This window comes from Dendrobates tinctorius, unplaced genomic scaffold (assembly GCF_039654945.1).
Source record: "Dendrobates tinctorius isolate UK_male_01 unplaced genomic scaffold, ASM3965494v1 ptg000163l, whole genome shotgun sequence".
In the NCBI taxonomy this organism is placed as follows: domain Eukaryota; kingdom Metazoa; phylum Chordata; class Amphibia; order Anura; family Dendrobatidae; genus Dendrobates; species Dendrobates tinctorius.
The window spans coordinates 94,539-111,250 of record NW_027361830.1 but is presented as its reverse complement, the minus strand read 5'-3'; the positions used below and the strand labels follow the sequence as shown (position 1 = coordinate 111,250).

At 46.5% G+C, this 16,712-nt stretch overlaps 1 protein-coding gene across 3 annotated transcripts in view; it reads right to left on the bottom strand.

The window, feature by feature from the left end:
- ACD (ACD shelterin complex subunit and telomerase recruitment factor) overlaps window positions 1-16,712 on the bottom strand; it is a 141,986-nt gene that overhangs the window by 86,559 nt on the left and 38,715 nt on the right. For all 3 annotated transcript variants that reach the window (XM_073550123.1, XM_073550121.1, XM_073550122.1), the window contains exons 7-8: window positions 11,210-11,265; window positions 9,810-9,967 (exon numbers count right to left, since the gene is read on the bottom strand). In XM_073550123.1, coding sequence (XP_073406224.1) covers window positions 9,810-9,967; window positions 11,210-11,265 — 214 coding nt within the window. The remainder of the gene's footprint in view (window positions 1-9,809; window positions 9,968-11,209; window positions 11,266-16,712) is intronic.

Here is a 16,712-nt window from a genome sequence, read left to right as displayed (position 1 = left end):
AGATCCACATCCGGAGTCCTCTAACGATGACAAATCTGCTGAAAGAGTTCCGGATGAAGAGACCACCTCCCCGAGGCAATGCCTTGGTGACCGAGAAATTCTATCTTCTAATCTTCCAAGCCCGGGATGCGGCTTACTGAGATGGGCGAATGGTTGGTCTCGGACCTATGGTAGAGGAGACTCACTTCGTGCATGGCCATCCTGCCCCGAAAACCTCCCTGACGGTTGATATACGCTACAGCCGTGGCGTTGTCGGATTGAGACCTGATGGGGAGACCTGCGAAGAGATGGTGGAAACTCCTTAGAGCTAATCTGATTGTTCTTCTCTCCCAAAGTTAATGGGGAGACGTGACTCTCGGGTTGACCAATGACCTTGTGCCGTGAGGTGACGAGGAACCGCGCCCCAACTGAGGAGACTTGCGTCGGAGGTTACTACCAACCATCTTACTGTGGGTAAAGACCTCCCTTGATTCAGGGAGGACCTCGGTGTCTACTCCCTGAGGGCTTGCCTGTCCCGCAGGGACGGAGGAATCCGACGGTCCAGGGAGAATGGGTTCTCATCCCAAGCGAACAGCAATGCATGTTGTAAGGGACGGAGGTGGAACTGTGCAAATGAAACTGCTTCCATCGCTGCCACCATCCTTCCGAGATCTCTCATGTTGAAAACGAATGGAGATCGAAACTGGTTGAGAAAGAGTTCGCTCTGCTTGTCGTAAGGCTTAGGTCTCTCCTGGAGGGAGAGTGATGAATCCGCGGGAAGTGTGAGCCGGTCCTGGGAGAGACTTTTTGCAGTCTATCTTCCTCCCTAGGTGGGAAAGAGTATTTACTGTTATCCACAGATTCCTTGCAGACTGGAAGGGACCGACCCTTGATGAGCAGGTCGTCCAGATACGGTAACAGTACCACTCCCCGAGGGTGAAGAATGGGCATGACAGCCGCCATGACCTTGGTAAAAGACCCTGGTAGCGGTGGCGACTCTGAAGGGCATGGCCACGAACTGGAAGTGTTCCTCGTGAGTTACAAAACGCAGGAGATACTGGAGGGACGGGCAGATCGGAATGTGAAGGTAAGCGTTCTTGACGTCGATGGATGCTAGGAACTGTCCCTTTTCCATGGGAGCGACAAATGAACGGAGAGTTTCCATTTGGAATTGCGGTACTGTGACAAGGTGATTAACAATTGAGATCCAGAGATGGGTCGCATGGACCCGTCCTCTTTTAGAACCACAAAAGAAGGACTGAATAAAATCTTCTGAACCCTTCGTGAAGGGGGACCGGAATGATGACTCCGTCCCTTAGAAGAGCCTGAACAGCCCGAAGGAAGGCTCTTGTCTTTCTCTTGGAGGAAGAGGAAAGGAAAACTCATGTTGGAGGGGGGGGGGGGGGGAGAAATTGTATATTATATCCGAAGAATACCAGCTTCCTGACCCATTTGTCGTCATAAGGTAGATCGCATTAGCGGCAGTATGAGCCGCGCAATTGGCGGCCTGAAAAGAAGCGTCTACTACATAGTTTGCTGTGTGAATCATCTGGCTGGCGACAGAGGTTGTCTCCGGAGGAAGATTGGTGCCCTGGAAGGCAGTAATCAGGACTTCTGCCCAAGCGGCCATGCCTTAGTGACCTAAACTGCAGCGAAGGATGGAACAAACGCCACTCCTGAAGCTTCCAAAAAATTGAACGGGCAAGGTAGTCAATTTGATGATCGGAGGGGTTTCTGACCGAGGAACCTTCAGAAACAGATAGGAGTGTTGTGGAAGCAAGACGCGGTACAGGAGGGTCCACCGGAGGGATCTGTAATCGATCCTTCATTAGGTCTGGATCAAAAGGGTATTTAGCCAGAGTAAACTTTTGCCCAGTGAACCACTTATGGCTGATCCCTATGATACTGGACGGCTGGTAAATAACCAGCGCACACGCTTATTCCTTAAATGAGGAGTGCTGGAGCGGGAATATTCTCCTCATTCAATCTCAGAATCCTGTTGACTGATTCTATAAGAGAATCAAGCGACTCTTGATCAGTTGGGGGATTCTGAGGGGCTGACGTGACAGATACAAAATCAGAGTTATGCTCGCTGTGAACCTCAGGAGAGGGCGAGCGAGAGACAGGAGTGGCTGATGCTGAGGCGCGAACGCGACTAGGGGACGAGCCATGAGCCCGCTTTGCCAGAGACAGTCCTCCCGTAGGGGGAATATAGCCTTGGTCAGAGGCTCCACCGACCGTGACAGGGATGCAGCCCACTCGGGGGTACCAGACGCAGGAGGCCCGTCAGCAGCGGCTGCGAGGGGCGTTGGAGCGCAGGTCGGGGCGCGGTTCGGACGCAGGCCGGGTCGCGGTCCGTGCATAACGGATTAGCTTGAGCACTGGAGAGTCATGCTCGCTGTGGTAAGGCTGACTTGCAGGTAGTTCACATGGTAGAAAAGCGCAGTGTGCTTCTTAGCGGTCCGTTTGGCCTCCTGTGAGTGAGGCATAGCGCTCCAGAAAGGGTTAACGGCAGAGTCTAACTGCAGCTGCAGGGAATGTGCCGGGAAGGGGTTAAGCTTTACTCTGAAGGCAGATGCAGCTTACCCATGGTCCTGTGTTATGTCCCCCGGGAGGAAAACGGTGGCCCTGTGTCGTCACCCGGAATTTGGCTGCTCCTGAAAGGGTTAACTGCAGTAGAGGTAACAGACATGGCCCCCGAGATTAGAATTACGCGTCTTGTTTGGAATGAAAGGCGCCAAGAGGAGGGGGCGGTGACGATAGTGCTGGCGGCGCTATTCAAATTGCGGCCTAGTAGGCCGGAAAAGTCAGGGACTAAATTTTTGGCCTACCCACTGTAGGTGCCGGGGGAGGGGAGGGGGCGGCGCTATCGAGGGCGGCGCTATTTAAATTGCGGCCTATCAGGCCGAAAAAGCCGGGGGCTAAATTTCTGGCCTCCCCGCAGTAAGCGCCGGGCGAAGGGGGCCGCGACCGGGCACCAGTGTACTGCCCCTGACGCTAAGTCAGCACTTCTCCCGGGGACAAGGACCCGACCCCATACCTCCACTCCTGTGCTCAGTCAGGTCGTCGCTGTCCAAGGTCTTTCAGTCTCATCCTCCAGGCGATGTAGCAGAGCTGGAGGAATTTTTACAGGGGGGTATTGCTCAATCGATCCATCCTGTGGTAGGGGGACGGAGAGCTCTGAGGCTGATTCAGGGTATCCGAAAAAGCGCTGTTCAGGTCTGCTCCATGCACTCCTGTGCTACGTCCTGTTGCGCTTGCCCTCGTATCAGTGGAGTACCGACCATAAGGGAACCATCGTCAGAGGAATCAGCCCCATTCGTCGCAGGAAAGTGTACATGAAGGTTTACTCCACGTGCTTGCCTGTTGTTGGTTCGGGGGAGAGCGGGCCGTAGAAAGGAACCGTCGCCCCCTTCACTCCGTTAATTAAAAAATAAAAATTTATAGAAAATTCTAAAATAAAATAAAAACGGTGGGGTCTGAAACCAGACCCAAGTGCCTCCTACAGTAACTAAGCAAGAGCTGGAGAATCTCAGCCTGCGAGAAGGTGTATACTGCAGGGGAGGAGCTAACTTTTATTCTGGTTTACTTAGTGTCCTCCTAGTGGCCAGCAGCATAACACCCACGGTCTCTGTGTCCCCCAATGAGGCGTAGGAGAAAAAAATCTTCCGATTTGATCAACTTCATCAGTTTTTGGCACCTAAACCTGATACCTGCGTTTAGTCAGTTTTTTTTGGACTAGCAATGGGTGAAAAACGCTGAAAGAAGTGATATGCTGCATTTGCAAAAACGTAGCTCTTTGACAAAACAGTCAGGAAAAAACAACCTGTGTGCATGAGATTTCTGAAACCTCGGATTTTGCTGGTACTGTGAAACGTAGGTAAAATTTGCATTAAAACAACATGCTGCAAAAACGTAACATGTGAACATATCTTAAAATTGCTCCACTCAAGCTTTTTATTTTTAACCTTTACAAACTAAGGTTTATTTTCTCACATGTGCCAAACCTGTACATCACACGTCGGGTGTGGGGTGGGTTTAGGAGATTCTCCATACAAGATGGGTGACACTATGCCATACAGCCAGAGCCTGCCGCTAGCAGCAGTGATCAGTGCTGGCTGTTTAAAAACTTACGCTTTCAATCTCTGACAGTAGCATTTAAATGGCACAGTGCTGATAGGGTGTCAGTTTCGGCACCCTTTACCCTGAGATCACAGGATGTCAATGGGTTGCAATAGCACCATCTTTTGTGTGCCTTCTAAATACCTCAACACACAGCCATTAATGTTTATAAACCGTTGGCAACAAAAGTGAGTACACACAAAGTGAAAATGGCTAAATTATGCCCAATTAGCCATTTTCCCTCTCTGATGTAAAATGATTCATTAGTGTTACATGGTCTCAGGTGTGAATAAGGAGCAGGTGTATTACATTTGGGGTTCTCTCTCTCACACTGGTCACTGGAAGTTTAGCATGGCTCCTCGTGGCAAAGAGCTTTCTGAGGATTAGAAAAAAAAGAATTGTTGCTCTACCTAAAGATGGAATAGGCTAGAAGACCATACAGTGGTTTAACAAGACAGGTACTGCTCAGAACAGGACTCGACATAGTCGAAAAAATGGGTTGAGATATCCAGAGGTTGTCACTTCAAAATAGACATATGAGTGCTGCCAGCATTGCTGCAGAGATTAATGCAATCAGTCTGTCAGTGTTCAGACCATACGCTGCACATTACATCAAATTGGTCTGCATGATGCACAAGAAAGCCCGTAAACAGTTTTCTGAAGACAAGCAAACTAAGGACACACATTACTGGAACTATGTCCTGTGGTCTGATGAGAACAAGAAAAACTTATTTAGTTCAGATGGTGTAAAGCGTGTGTGATGGCAATTAGGTGAGGAGTACAAAGACACGTGTGTGTTGCCTAAAGTCAAGCATGGTGGAGGGAGTGTCATGGTTTGGGGATGCATGAGCGCTGCTGGCTGTGGGGAACTACAGTTCATTGAGGGAGCCATCAACGCCAGCATGTACTATGACATACTGAAGCAGAGCACGATCCACTCAGAAACTGGGCAGTAATCCAACATAAGGACCCCAAACACACATCCAAGACGACCACTGCCTTGCTTAAGAAACTGAGGGTAAAGGTCCTGGACTGCCCAAGTATGTCTCCAGACCTAAACCCTATTGAGCATCTGTGGGGCATACTCAAACAGAAGATGGAGGAGCGCAAGATCTCCAACATCTACCAGCTCAATGATGTCGTTGTTATGGAGGAGTGGAAGATGATTCCAGCGGCATCCTGTTAAGCTATAAAGAACTCTATGCCCAAGAATGTTAAGGCAGTGCTTGAAAATAATGGCAGCCACAAAAAAAATATTGACACTTTGGGCACAATTTGGCGATTTTCACTTAGGGGTGTTCTCACTTTTGTTGCTAGCGATTTAAACATCAATAGCTGTGTGTGAGTTATTTAGAGAGCACTAAAATTTACTGTTATACAAGCTGTATGCTGACTACTTTATATTGTATCAGTGTCATAGCTTCATGAAAAGATATAAAATATTTACAAAAATTTGAGGTGTGTACTCACTTTTGTGATTTACTGTACTGCATTACGAAAGTATTGATGTATTGATTGATGACAGACAAGCAAATAAGGTTTTAAAAATAAGTATAGAAAAAAATAAACATAATAAACAACCACCGGATCATTCCGTGTCAAGTGAACTAATGGATATTACCACTATATTTTTACTTCTTTTGAAAATTTGTTCGTTGGTAATACAGTGCTAGGGGGATGCAAAATGTGTAGTAAAAAAATCCTATAAATGTTAGGTTTTTTTTAAATTGATTTTCAAAGTTGTGAAAAAAATGCAAATTTCTGTGTTGCATGCCTTTACGTTTCTCCTCATAACTCAAGCAAGAAAGAAGATGGAGAAATGGGAAAAACACCATCCAATTCAGAACAGTGCAGGCTTCAACAGATATGTCACAAGAGTATTGCTGTTAATATTTTACCCATACGGAATCAAACGCCAAATTTCAAAACGCATTTCCGAAAAAAATCAATATGATATTAAATTTGCAAAAAATTCACAAGTGCCGTCTATGCTCCTAGCCACATCTGTACCAAAATTCAAGTTGGGCTCTCAATGGGAATCATACTTTAAAAAAAAAAAAAAAACAACAAAAAAACAATGTCAATTAGAAAATCTTGAATTCAGATCTGTTCAGCCAGCGGTTTAAAGTTGTAGGGTCTATGTTTCCAAATTTCAAAAACTCATGTTTTGTTTTAGAAATTGGGAGGGTTGCTTTGGCTGCTTCTTCACACGACAAACAGCTGACTGGACCCTGAGATGAGCTCAAACTGCTCTCTACCAAACCAGTCCCATCTCCCAGATCATCCCAGTAATGGAGACAACCTGAGCAGATTCTAGAAAGGTGAGTACCACAAGTACAAAGAAAATCACACTTAAAAATATGATCCCAAGGACAGTCCAACTTGAATCCTTGTATAAATGGAACAAAGAACTCAAGTACCACATATGCCTTTTTTGAAAATTTTATAACATTTTTTTTTAAATTGCACATCAAAATTTTGAATTTGACTCATCAAAAACAAATTATCAACAAACATAATCTAGTGACATATCAAATTAAAGCCTACACTGATCTAAACAAAATGGTGCCTCTCCCATCGCTTTTTCTTATTTCTAACCCGAGATATGATTAAAAAAAACATCATATAAGCCCAAATTTCAGACTGTTTCAAAACTTTATAAATCTATAAAAAATTAACTAATGCAGATTAAAATGCTAACCTTATTGTAATTCACTAAAGAAGCACTTACAAAAAACTAAGAAAAAAAATCTGAAGACATCGAGTAAAAAAAATAATTCAGATTTGGATCACTTGACATGGAATGACCCCACCTTCTTTACCAAACTCAAAATTAAAGAACTTAAAAAAAAAAAAAAAAACATATTTGATATCACTACCCCGATATAGTTATGATATGAAATTAATCTATATGTTAAACAGTGTAAAAAAAAAAATCAAAATTGCATTTTCCATCACCTCACTACAAAAATGCAATAAAAAGTGATCAAAACTTTGTATTTCCCCGAGGGCCTAAGGGGTAACATTTCTCCTTGTGCAGAGTGAGAAGCCAAGCCTGGCATGTCAGAGTGAGGAGAGAGAAGACTAATAAGCCATGCGCATGCTCTTCTGGGAAATTAAATATGCAAATTGGTGCCACTAGAGTTCTAGTACTCTTCCTCTCTGAACAGAAAACTTGCATATGTGGGCAGCATGGTGGCTCAGTGGTTAGCACTGCAGTCTTGCAGCGCTGGGGTCCTGGGTTCAAGGACAACATCTGCAAGGAGTTTGTATGTTCTCCACGTGATTGTGTGGGTTTCCTCCGGGTACTCCGGTTCCTCCCACCCTCCAAAGACAATACTGATAGGGAATTTAGATTGTGAGCCCCATTGGGGACAGTGCCAATAATATCTGTAAAGCTCTGTGGAATTAATGGCGCTATACAGTATAAATGAGTAAAATAAATAAATAAGAGTATTTACCCTAAAATTTTACCAGTAAAATCACAGCTTGCTATGCAACAAATAAGAACTCACACAACTCCATCAACAGAAAAATAAAAAAAAGTTATGGGTCTCAGAAAATGGTGACACAAACCAAGTTGTTTTTTTTTTTTCTTTAAACCACGAAAGAATTAGAGAAAACTTTGCAAGTTTGGTATTGCTGAAAAAACATGTTGCCAGGTCAATGAACCCAATAAAAACTGCTTTTTTTTTTTTTTACCGTTTAACTGATCTTAACCATAGTGACACTGTCATGATCCAGGATGGGGTTTCGCTTTGGCCCGTCCTGGTCAGACAGGGGGTTAATTGTTTCTGCCTCTCTCTGGCAGAGGGCGGCTATTTAATGCTCACTGGACCTGGGTCCGGTGTCAGTTATACTCCTGCCCTCGGCTGAGTTAAGTGACCTCTTGTATACGTGTGCCTTGTGCCTGATAACTTGTTGCTTGTTTGGTTGTGATCTGGTTTTGTCCCTGTTACGAGTTCTGCCTGACGACCCTCTTGTACCGCACCGTCCTCTCGTATATGACCCTCTGCTTGTGACTTGACTGCTTTCTGCTCGTCCCTTTTGTACCGCACCGCCCTCTTGTGTATGACCTTTGGCTTCATCTGACCTCCCATCTGCTTGTCCCTCCTGTACCTCGTTCGCCCGTATTGTGTATGATCTCTGGTTTGCCCGACTGAGTGTTCTTCCAACTTAGCAAGCAGGACGCTAAGCTCCGCCCCCTTGTGGTCACATGACCGTAGGTCCCGTGCCTGCTTGCTAATACTTCAGCGTTCAGGTCCTGTGCGTCTGTACTTTCCAGCTGTTACTGTCCCCGGGACCCCTACAGCACTGGTGAGTCCCTGCTCAGCGAGGGCTTTACGCCAGTGCTGTCAGGATCCTGACAGACACAAAGTGATTGCTAAAACAAATGGGCAGAAGCCTATTCTTGGACAACAGTGTAATGTGCTTCTAAAACTTTGTCTCAGCACTAAGGATGTTTCCATCTGCTATACATTACCCTACACCATGGGTGGGGAACATACACGATGACCCTCTCTTCGGCCCCTGGGCAGATTACTGGGGATCTAAGGTCTCTGGCCGGCAACTGTATTTTGATGACTGCTAGCAAACAAAAGCACTGTTCACTCAAGGACGCTGCGGTGCATGCAATTCAACATTACATTGGTCAGGACGTACTCTGTGGGCGGAGTTAGCGTGCAATGCCCTCTCGTTCCACAGAAGACAGCATGTCTCCCATTATGTGTAGGCCCCAGCCCCATGTCTCCCGTGAAGTGTAGGCCCCAGCCCCATGTCTCCCGTGATGTGTAGGCCCAAGCCCAATGTCTCCCGTGATGTGTAGGCCCAAGCCCAATGTCTCCCGTGATGTGTAGGCCCAAGCCCAATGTCTCCCGTGATGTGTAGGCCCCAGCCCCATGTCTCCCGTGATGTGTAGGCCCCAGCCTCATGTCTCCCGCGATGTGTATGACACAAACCCATGTATGATGTAGTGTAAATACAGGTGTTTCTGTCTCGCGTGTGATGTATACTGAAGAGCTCCCACTGCTAGAGTTCTGTGTTCGGCACAACTTACTACTGCAAATTCTTTACAAAACTTATCGCAAGGAGTTATCTGCACACCAGACAGATGTAAACCTGGAAAAGCAGTAACTAGTAGTAACATCATCCATACCACCTAACATCAGACGTCGCACCAAATAGAAGCAGCTCCTGCCATCGTTTTAGGGTGAGTTAATTAAATGTTTGACCCAATACAACAGGGTAATTTTCAAGATGATAATTTTGTAAGATCTCCGAAGGATGTTATAAATATCCATATGGCCGTTGGCTGAAAGAAGGTTCCCCACCCTTGCCCTACAGAATCAGTACAAGGTAAATGAATTAGAGTGTTGGCCATTTTGTGTGTGTGGTGGGGAAGGCGGGAGAGTTATTTGATACAACCAATGCCTCTGAATAGAATAAGAGAGCCTAGGAGAAGCTGAGCTCTTTATCTTCAATTTACAAGCAGCACAGACATTAGGCAAATTCATGTGGATATCCCAATATCTTATGTTAGGAGGAAAAAGCAGCTTTAGAAGGATATCATAAAATTTGCATCTTTCCCTGCAACACATCAATAAATAAAACTAGAGGTAATGTATTGGTGTGAAGGAAATTACATTTTCTATTACTTATGTATGGATAAAATTTAGGAATTATATAAAAACTCTCCATATTAACGGTACTTGGTTTCTCTTTCTCTGCATGCTCCAAAAATTCTTGCCCTGCTGTGGAACATCTTCTATTACAGATGGGTTGAGCTCCAGACACTGCTCAGCTATAGATTTCAAAGCACTGAACTTCTCTTCATTTGCAATCATCAGTAACTGGGTCAGAGAAACATCTGGTTAAAGAAAGAAAGAAAAAAGGCAAATCAGCAAAAATTAAAAAACAGCCAAATAATAGAAAAGGAGGGGGGGCACAAAATTCAACAAAGACAGAAAAATAATCTTAAATGCTGTTAACCAGGCCGTAAATATTGAATTTCATACACGGTGTAATGGCTGTTCTTGAATACAACTCCGCTCCTATTGAAAATAGCGTAAGCCAAGTAGCAGTAGCGGCCTCTACAGTATAGGAGGAGCTGTTGTTCCAGCTCTTTACGCTTTGTAAATCCCGACGCACGTAGTTGCAAGCAGCTTATCGGATGGATGCCTGGTCTCCACCAATCTAATAGTAATCCTATAGCTAGATAATCAGTCTAAAAGTCCTGAACAACCTTTTTAATACTATATTTATAATAGAAAATAAAGAAAAGAACAATGACTTTCATCCACTATTGTCAGTACATAAAATAATTTTTCTATTATCAAAATAAAGGGAACACAAACTACTCTCTGTATTTGCATCTATGTCATTTCAAACAAACCATCATTTTAAGAGCTGGCCTTGAACTACGGTAGTTAACTAGCGCAAATGGAAAGTCTTCCTCAGTTGCTCATTAAAATCATACTGCCTCAAACAACGCAGCATTTCAGTGTAAAAAATACGTGGCTGCAATATTGGAGTCGTATTCACTCTGCTAATGGTTCAGGCAGCATTAATTATTAGAATAATAAGAATTAGAACATTAAACCCAGTGAAACCTTATAGCACGTTTACAGGAAGCAAACTATAGTGATGAGACAGGTATCATGACTGCTTTACCAATTGTTAAGAAGACATTACCCCCAAAATACAGAAACTGAGTTTTCCTCTGATGTCAAATGTTAGGAATGGTTTTAGCTGTTTCTTACTCATATCCCATTGGCTGAAGCTGCCGTTTCTGATAAATATTTAGTAAAAAAAAAAAAAAAAAAAAAAAAAAAAAAACACAAGAAAATATTTATCTTATAAAAGAAAACAAAAACATGTGAACCCAACTTTTCTGGGACACCTCAGAAAGCTCAGTGACACCCCTATTACTTTTCCATTACTGTTCCCACAGGGGAGATCCAAGGTTCTTGAATAGCTGTCCCTAGTTACAAAGCGACATAGTCTGGCCTCCTAAAAAGCTGCAGATATACGGTAATCATTCTATAAAATTATGTATACTGCTATTACAGATCCATATCTTCCGGGGAATACATTGCAAGATGATACAGACCTGATAAGTTCATGTCTGGTGAAGTTCCATTCATTTCAAGCTCTGTCATGTAGTTTCTGAAAGAAAAAAAAAAAGGTTATAGGTAAAATAAGCCAGCGCTTCTGAACCTGCAGTATTTTCACAAAGGGGTATGCGGCACAGGTTCATGAGATACATTCAATTGCACATCAAATTGTGCCCACCACTATAGCATTGTCACGCTTTTACATGCACTTAGGTTGAAGTAATTAACCCTTTAGCACACATAGATGTATCACTATGTCCACGCTGAAGGGAGCTCAGGAGTTGAGCTCTCTCCACATGATGCAGGCTGTGTTACAAAGCCAACACCCGTCTCTAACAGCAGTGGCCGGAGCTGAGCTCTGATCGCTGACAGTGGCATTTAAATGGATCACTCACTAGTGCCCGCGGCAACAGTCAGAAAGGAAAAAAATGTGTGTGCATATAAGAAAAAATGAAATCATCCCCCTTTTCTACCTATTAAAGATAAAGAAATAAAAAAAAAAAAAAAAGTATAAAAAAAACACAAATTTGGTATCATTACATCAGAAAAATCCATTCTATTAAAATATAAAATAAATTTAACTACAGGCAGATTCTGGTTATCTAACACAGCTAGTATCTGACTGGTATGGTGCAGGCTCAGCTCCTGAGTCAGCTTCATACACGGTGACCAAACATAGAATGTACTATTATGCCCTATGTCTGAAAGGGATTAAGGGGATTGGCTACTTTATCATATGTATCTAGATTTTGTGGCACTTACTAATATCTACGGATTCCAGGTTCTCCTCCTATACTTTTTTAGTGCACCTTCCTCAGACTAAAGGCCCTGTCACACACAGCGATCTTGCTAGCAAGATCGCTGATTTTGTGATGCCACAACGATCTCGCCAGCAAGATCGCTGTGTGTGACGGGGATCACTGACCGGCTCCCCCGCCGGGTATCGCTGATCGTGCACTATCGTCCTGGGCCATTTTTTTTATCGTTGCTCTCCCGCTGGCCAGAGCGCATCGCTGCCTGTGGCAGCGGGAGCCAACGATCAGCGAGGCTCCCAGCGCTCTAAGCAGGCGCTGGGAGCTGGTATCTAAGGTAAATATCGGGTTACTAGGCGGCGCGCGTCACTTAGTTAACCGATGTGTACCTTAGAAACCTGTGTGCTCGCACCTCCCGGCACGAGCACGCAGGTTTCTAAGGTACACATCGGGTAACTAAGTGACGCGCGCCGCTTAGTAACCCGATATTTACCTTAGATACCAGCGTCCTCGCTGGTGAAGCTGCCTGTTTGGCAGCTCACCAGCGATCATGTAGCGATGCACCAACGATCCTGACAAGGTCGTATCGTTGCCGGGATCGCTGGTGCATCTTTAAGTGTAACAGTACCCTAAGAGCACTGCAGTCCACAAAACGGCTGCTGATGGAGGCGCATGTGACCCAGATCTGTTCATCAGACCTCTCCATCTGAAATACAGCTTTCCACTTCAAAGTGTTATTTATAAAGTAGCATGTAAGGGTATGTGCAGACGTTCAGTAATTGGCAGCCGGCTTTTGAACGCAGCTGATTCCACATGTGTTCAATGAATCGTGTGGAATCACCGCGTCCTATACATTGCACTGGTGATATTTATCTTGCAGAGACTCGTGTCTCCGCAAGATAGACATGCTGCTTCTGGAAAGACGCACTGCATGTTCATCTCTGCAGGTGAGCCGCATGCACCAGTGCATGCATAGTGGACATGGGATGTCTTGAAATCCCATCCACTATGCTGAAACACCTGGCTGTTGCGGGTTGGACGCTGCCGGATGTACTTAATTCTGGCGTTATTAATTTTTCTCGTTACGCCGTTTCCGATTGGATTATTTTAACATTTTTTGGGTATTTTTGATTTGTCTTTTATTGTTCTACTTTGAATGGAGCAAAAGATGGATTTTTGGTTCTTACCGTAAAATCTCTTTCTTGGAGCTTTCATTGGGGGACACAGAATACCATGGGTGTATGCTGCTGCTGCTAGGAGGCTGACACTATGCAAAACAAGAAAATTAGCTCCTCCCCGGCAGTATACACCCACCGACAGGCACCAAGCACCTCAGTTGGTGAAAAAGCAGTAGAAGCAACGAGAAAAACTCGAACCATATGTACCAACCCAACAAGGGACTCTAAGACCCAACACGGTACAACGTAAACAGGGAGGGTGCTGTGTCCCCCAATGAAGGCTCCAAGAAAGAGATTTTACGGTAAGAACCAAAAATCCATCTTTCTTTATCGCCTTATTGGGGGACACAGAATACCATGGGACGTCCCAAAGCAGTCCCAAGGGTGGGAACAGCAAAAAGGAACGAAAGAAACCGAAAGGCTCAGGTCGGCCGGTGAGCCACCGCCGCCTGCAGAACCTTCCTACCAACCACAGCATCAGACGAAGCCTGGGTATGAACCCTGTAGAACCTCGTGAAGGTGTGCAAAAGATGACCAGGTTGCAGCCTTGCAAATTTGCATGGCCGAGGCCTGGTGACGAGCAGCCCACGAAGCCGCCACAGCCCGGGTGGAATGAGCTCTTACTCCCGGAGGGGGCCGCTTATCCTGAAGACGATACGCTTCCAGAATGGTAGAACGAATCCAGCGAGCGATCGTGGATTTGGAAGCCGGAAGGCCCTTCTGGCGACCTTCCGAGATGATCAGCAAGGAATCGGACAGACGAAAGGAAGAGGTCCTGGCAGGATAGACACGCAGGGCTCTAACTATGTCCAGTTTGTGGAGAGACTTCTCAAGAGGATGAGATGGAGCCGGACAAAAAGAAGGGAGGACGATATCCTCATTGATATGGAAAGCGGAAACCACCTTTGGAAGAAAAGAAGGAACGGGCCTGAGGACGGCTTTGTCCTGATGGAGAATGAGGTAAGGGGAACGACATGACAAGGCCGCCAATTCAGAAACTCTTCTGATGGATGAAATGGCGATCAAAGAGGTGACCTTCCAAGAGAGAAGGAACAAAGGAATGTCCTGGAGAGGCTCGAACGGCGCCTTCTGGAGCGCGCTAAGGACGAGGTTGAGATCCCACGGGTCTATTGGCGAATGATGAGGAGGAGCCACGTGGGAAACCCCTTGTAGAAAGGTTTTGACCTGTGGTAGAGAAGCTAGCTCTCTTTGGAAGAGGATAGAGAGAGCGGAAACCTGGCCCTTGAGCGTACTGAGGGACAGACCCGCGTCTAACCCAGACTGAAGAAACCCCAGGATAGACGGGATAGAAAAAGACATTGGGAAGACTTTTTTCCGTTGGTGCGATGATAAAAGAGCCTTCCAGTACCTATAGTAAATGCGGGAAGAGGCTGGTTTCCTGGCTCTGATCATAGTTTGAATAACCTGACTGGACAGACCTGATTCCTTCAGAATTGCGGTCGCAACGGCCATGCCGTCAAACTCAGAGACTGAGAATTCTCGTGGTAAAGGGGGCCTTGCGAGAGAAGGTCTGGACGGTCCGGAAGCCTCCGGGGAACGTCCGCGAGCATGTTGACCAGTTCCGCGTACCAAGGCCGTCTTGGCCAATCTGGAACGACTAGAATCACTGGTACGCCTTCCGATTTTATCTTTTTGACCACCCTAGGGATCAATGCCAGAGGCGGGAACAGATACGGAAGTTGAAACTGGGACCAAGGAGTCACCAGTGCGTCGCACGCGACGGCTAGAGGGTCCCTGGACCTGGCTACGAACTCCGGCACCTTGTGGTTCATCCGAGATGCCATGAGATCGACATCCGGGGTGCCCCAACGGTCGCATATCTGAGAGAAAACCGCGGGGTGCAGGGACCATTCGCCGGACGCTAGGCCCTGGCGACTCAGAAAAAACGGCTGCCCAATTTTCCACCCCTGGAAAATGGACGGCGGAGATTGTCGGAACGTAACGTTCTGCCCAGCGTAATATCTTGGCCACTTCTGACATTACTTGTTTGCTGCGCGTGCCCCCCTGATGGTTTATGTACGCCATGGCCGTGGCGTTGTCCGACTGAATACGGACCGGCTTGCCGGAGAGGAGGGGCTGCCAATGAAGGGCCAGGAAAATTGCCCTGATCTCCAAAAGATTGATTGGGAGGAGAGACTCCTGTGGCTTCCAGCGGCCTTGGGCCGCTTTCTGATGGAACACGGCTCCCCATCCTAGAAGGCTCGCATCGGTGGTGATGACTTGCCACTGAGGCGGAAGGAAGGACCTCCCTTGGAGAACTGACGCTGGCCGTAGCCACCAAGTGAGAGACTGCCTCACTCTGAGAGGAAGCCGAATAGGACGGTCCAAGGACACCGTGGTCTTGTCCCAGGCTGAAAGCAGAGACAGCTGGTGGGGGCGAAGATGAAACTGCGCAAAGGGCACTGCTTCCATGGAGGCCACCATCTTCCCCAGGACCTTCATGCAGAACCAAATGGGAATGGGAGCAGGCCTCTTGAGAGTTCTGATGCCCTTGGACAGCGTTGTAAATTTTTCCTTTGGAAGAAAAACACGGGCTAGCTCCGTGTCGAATTCCATACCCAGAAAGGTCAGACGCTGGGTGGGGATCAGAATGGACTTCTCCTTGTTGACCAGCCAACCTAGGCGGCTGAGAGTGTCTAGGGTTATCTGAAGGCTCCGGAGACAGTCCTGGGGAGACGAACCCTTGATCAAAAGATCGTCCAGATAAGGGATGATGAGGATCCCTCTGGAGCGAAGGATGGCCATGACGGTCGCCATCACCTTCGTGAAAACCCGGGGCGCTGAAGCCAGGCCGAAAGGAAGAGCTGTGAACTGAAAGTGGTCTCCCTGAAACGCAAATCGAAGATACTTCTGATGTTGCACACAAATTGGAATGTGCAGATAGGCATCCCGAATGTCCATCGAGCAGAGAAATTCCCCGGGCTCCATGGAAGCAATCACCGACCGAAGAGACTCCATCCTGAAATGAAGAATCTTCACGTGGCGATTGAGCAATTTGAGGTCCAGAATAGGACGAAGAGAGAGGTCTTTCTTCGGGACTACAAAGAGATTGGAGTAGAACCCGGAAAACCGTTCGTCTGAGGGAACGGGAACAATGACTCCGGCGGAAAGAAGGGAGGAAATGGCCTGCAGAAAACCCGGAATCTGGGCCCGCTGTCGCAAAGGCCGAGACCGGAAAAACCGTCTGTTCGGGAGTGAAGCAAATTCTATTTTGTATCCGGATGCGACGAGTTCTCAGACCCAAGCGTCGTCGACAACGGACAGCCAAGCATCCGCGAAAAAGGAAAGTCTGCCTCCCACCCTGGAAGAAATTCCAGGTGGGGGTGACCCGTCACTTAGACGAAAAGCTGCCGGAATTGGCTCCTGCAGATCTGGAATATTGTCCTCTAGATCACCAGCGAGGAGTGGGTTTGTAGGAAGGTTTCCTCTGATCCCGCTCCCTGGTGGCAGGCGGCCGATCCTGTTGAGTGGCTCTCTCCGTGGCAGAGAAGGGACGAAAGGGCCTGAATGGTCGAAACCCCCTTCTGTGGAAAGGACGTTTTGTCGAG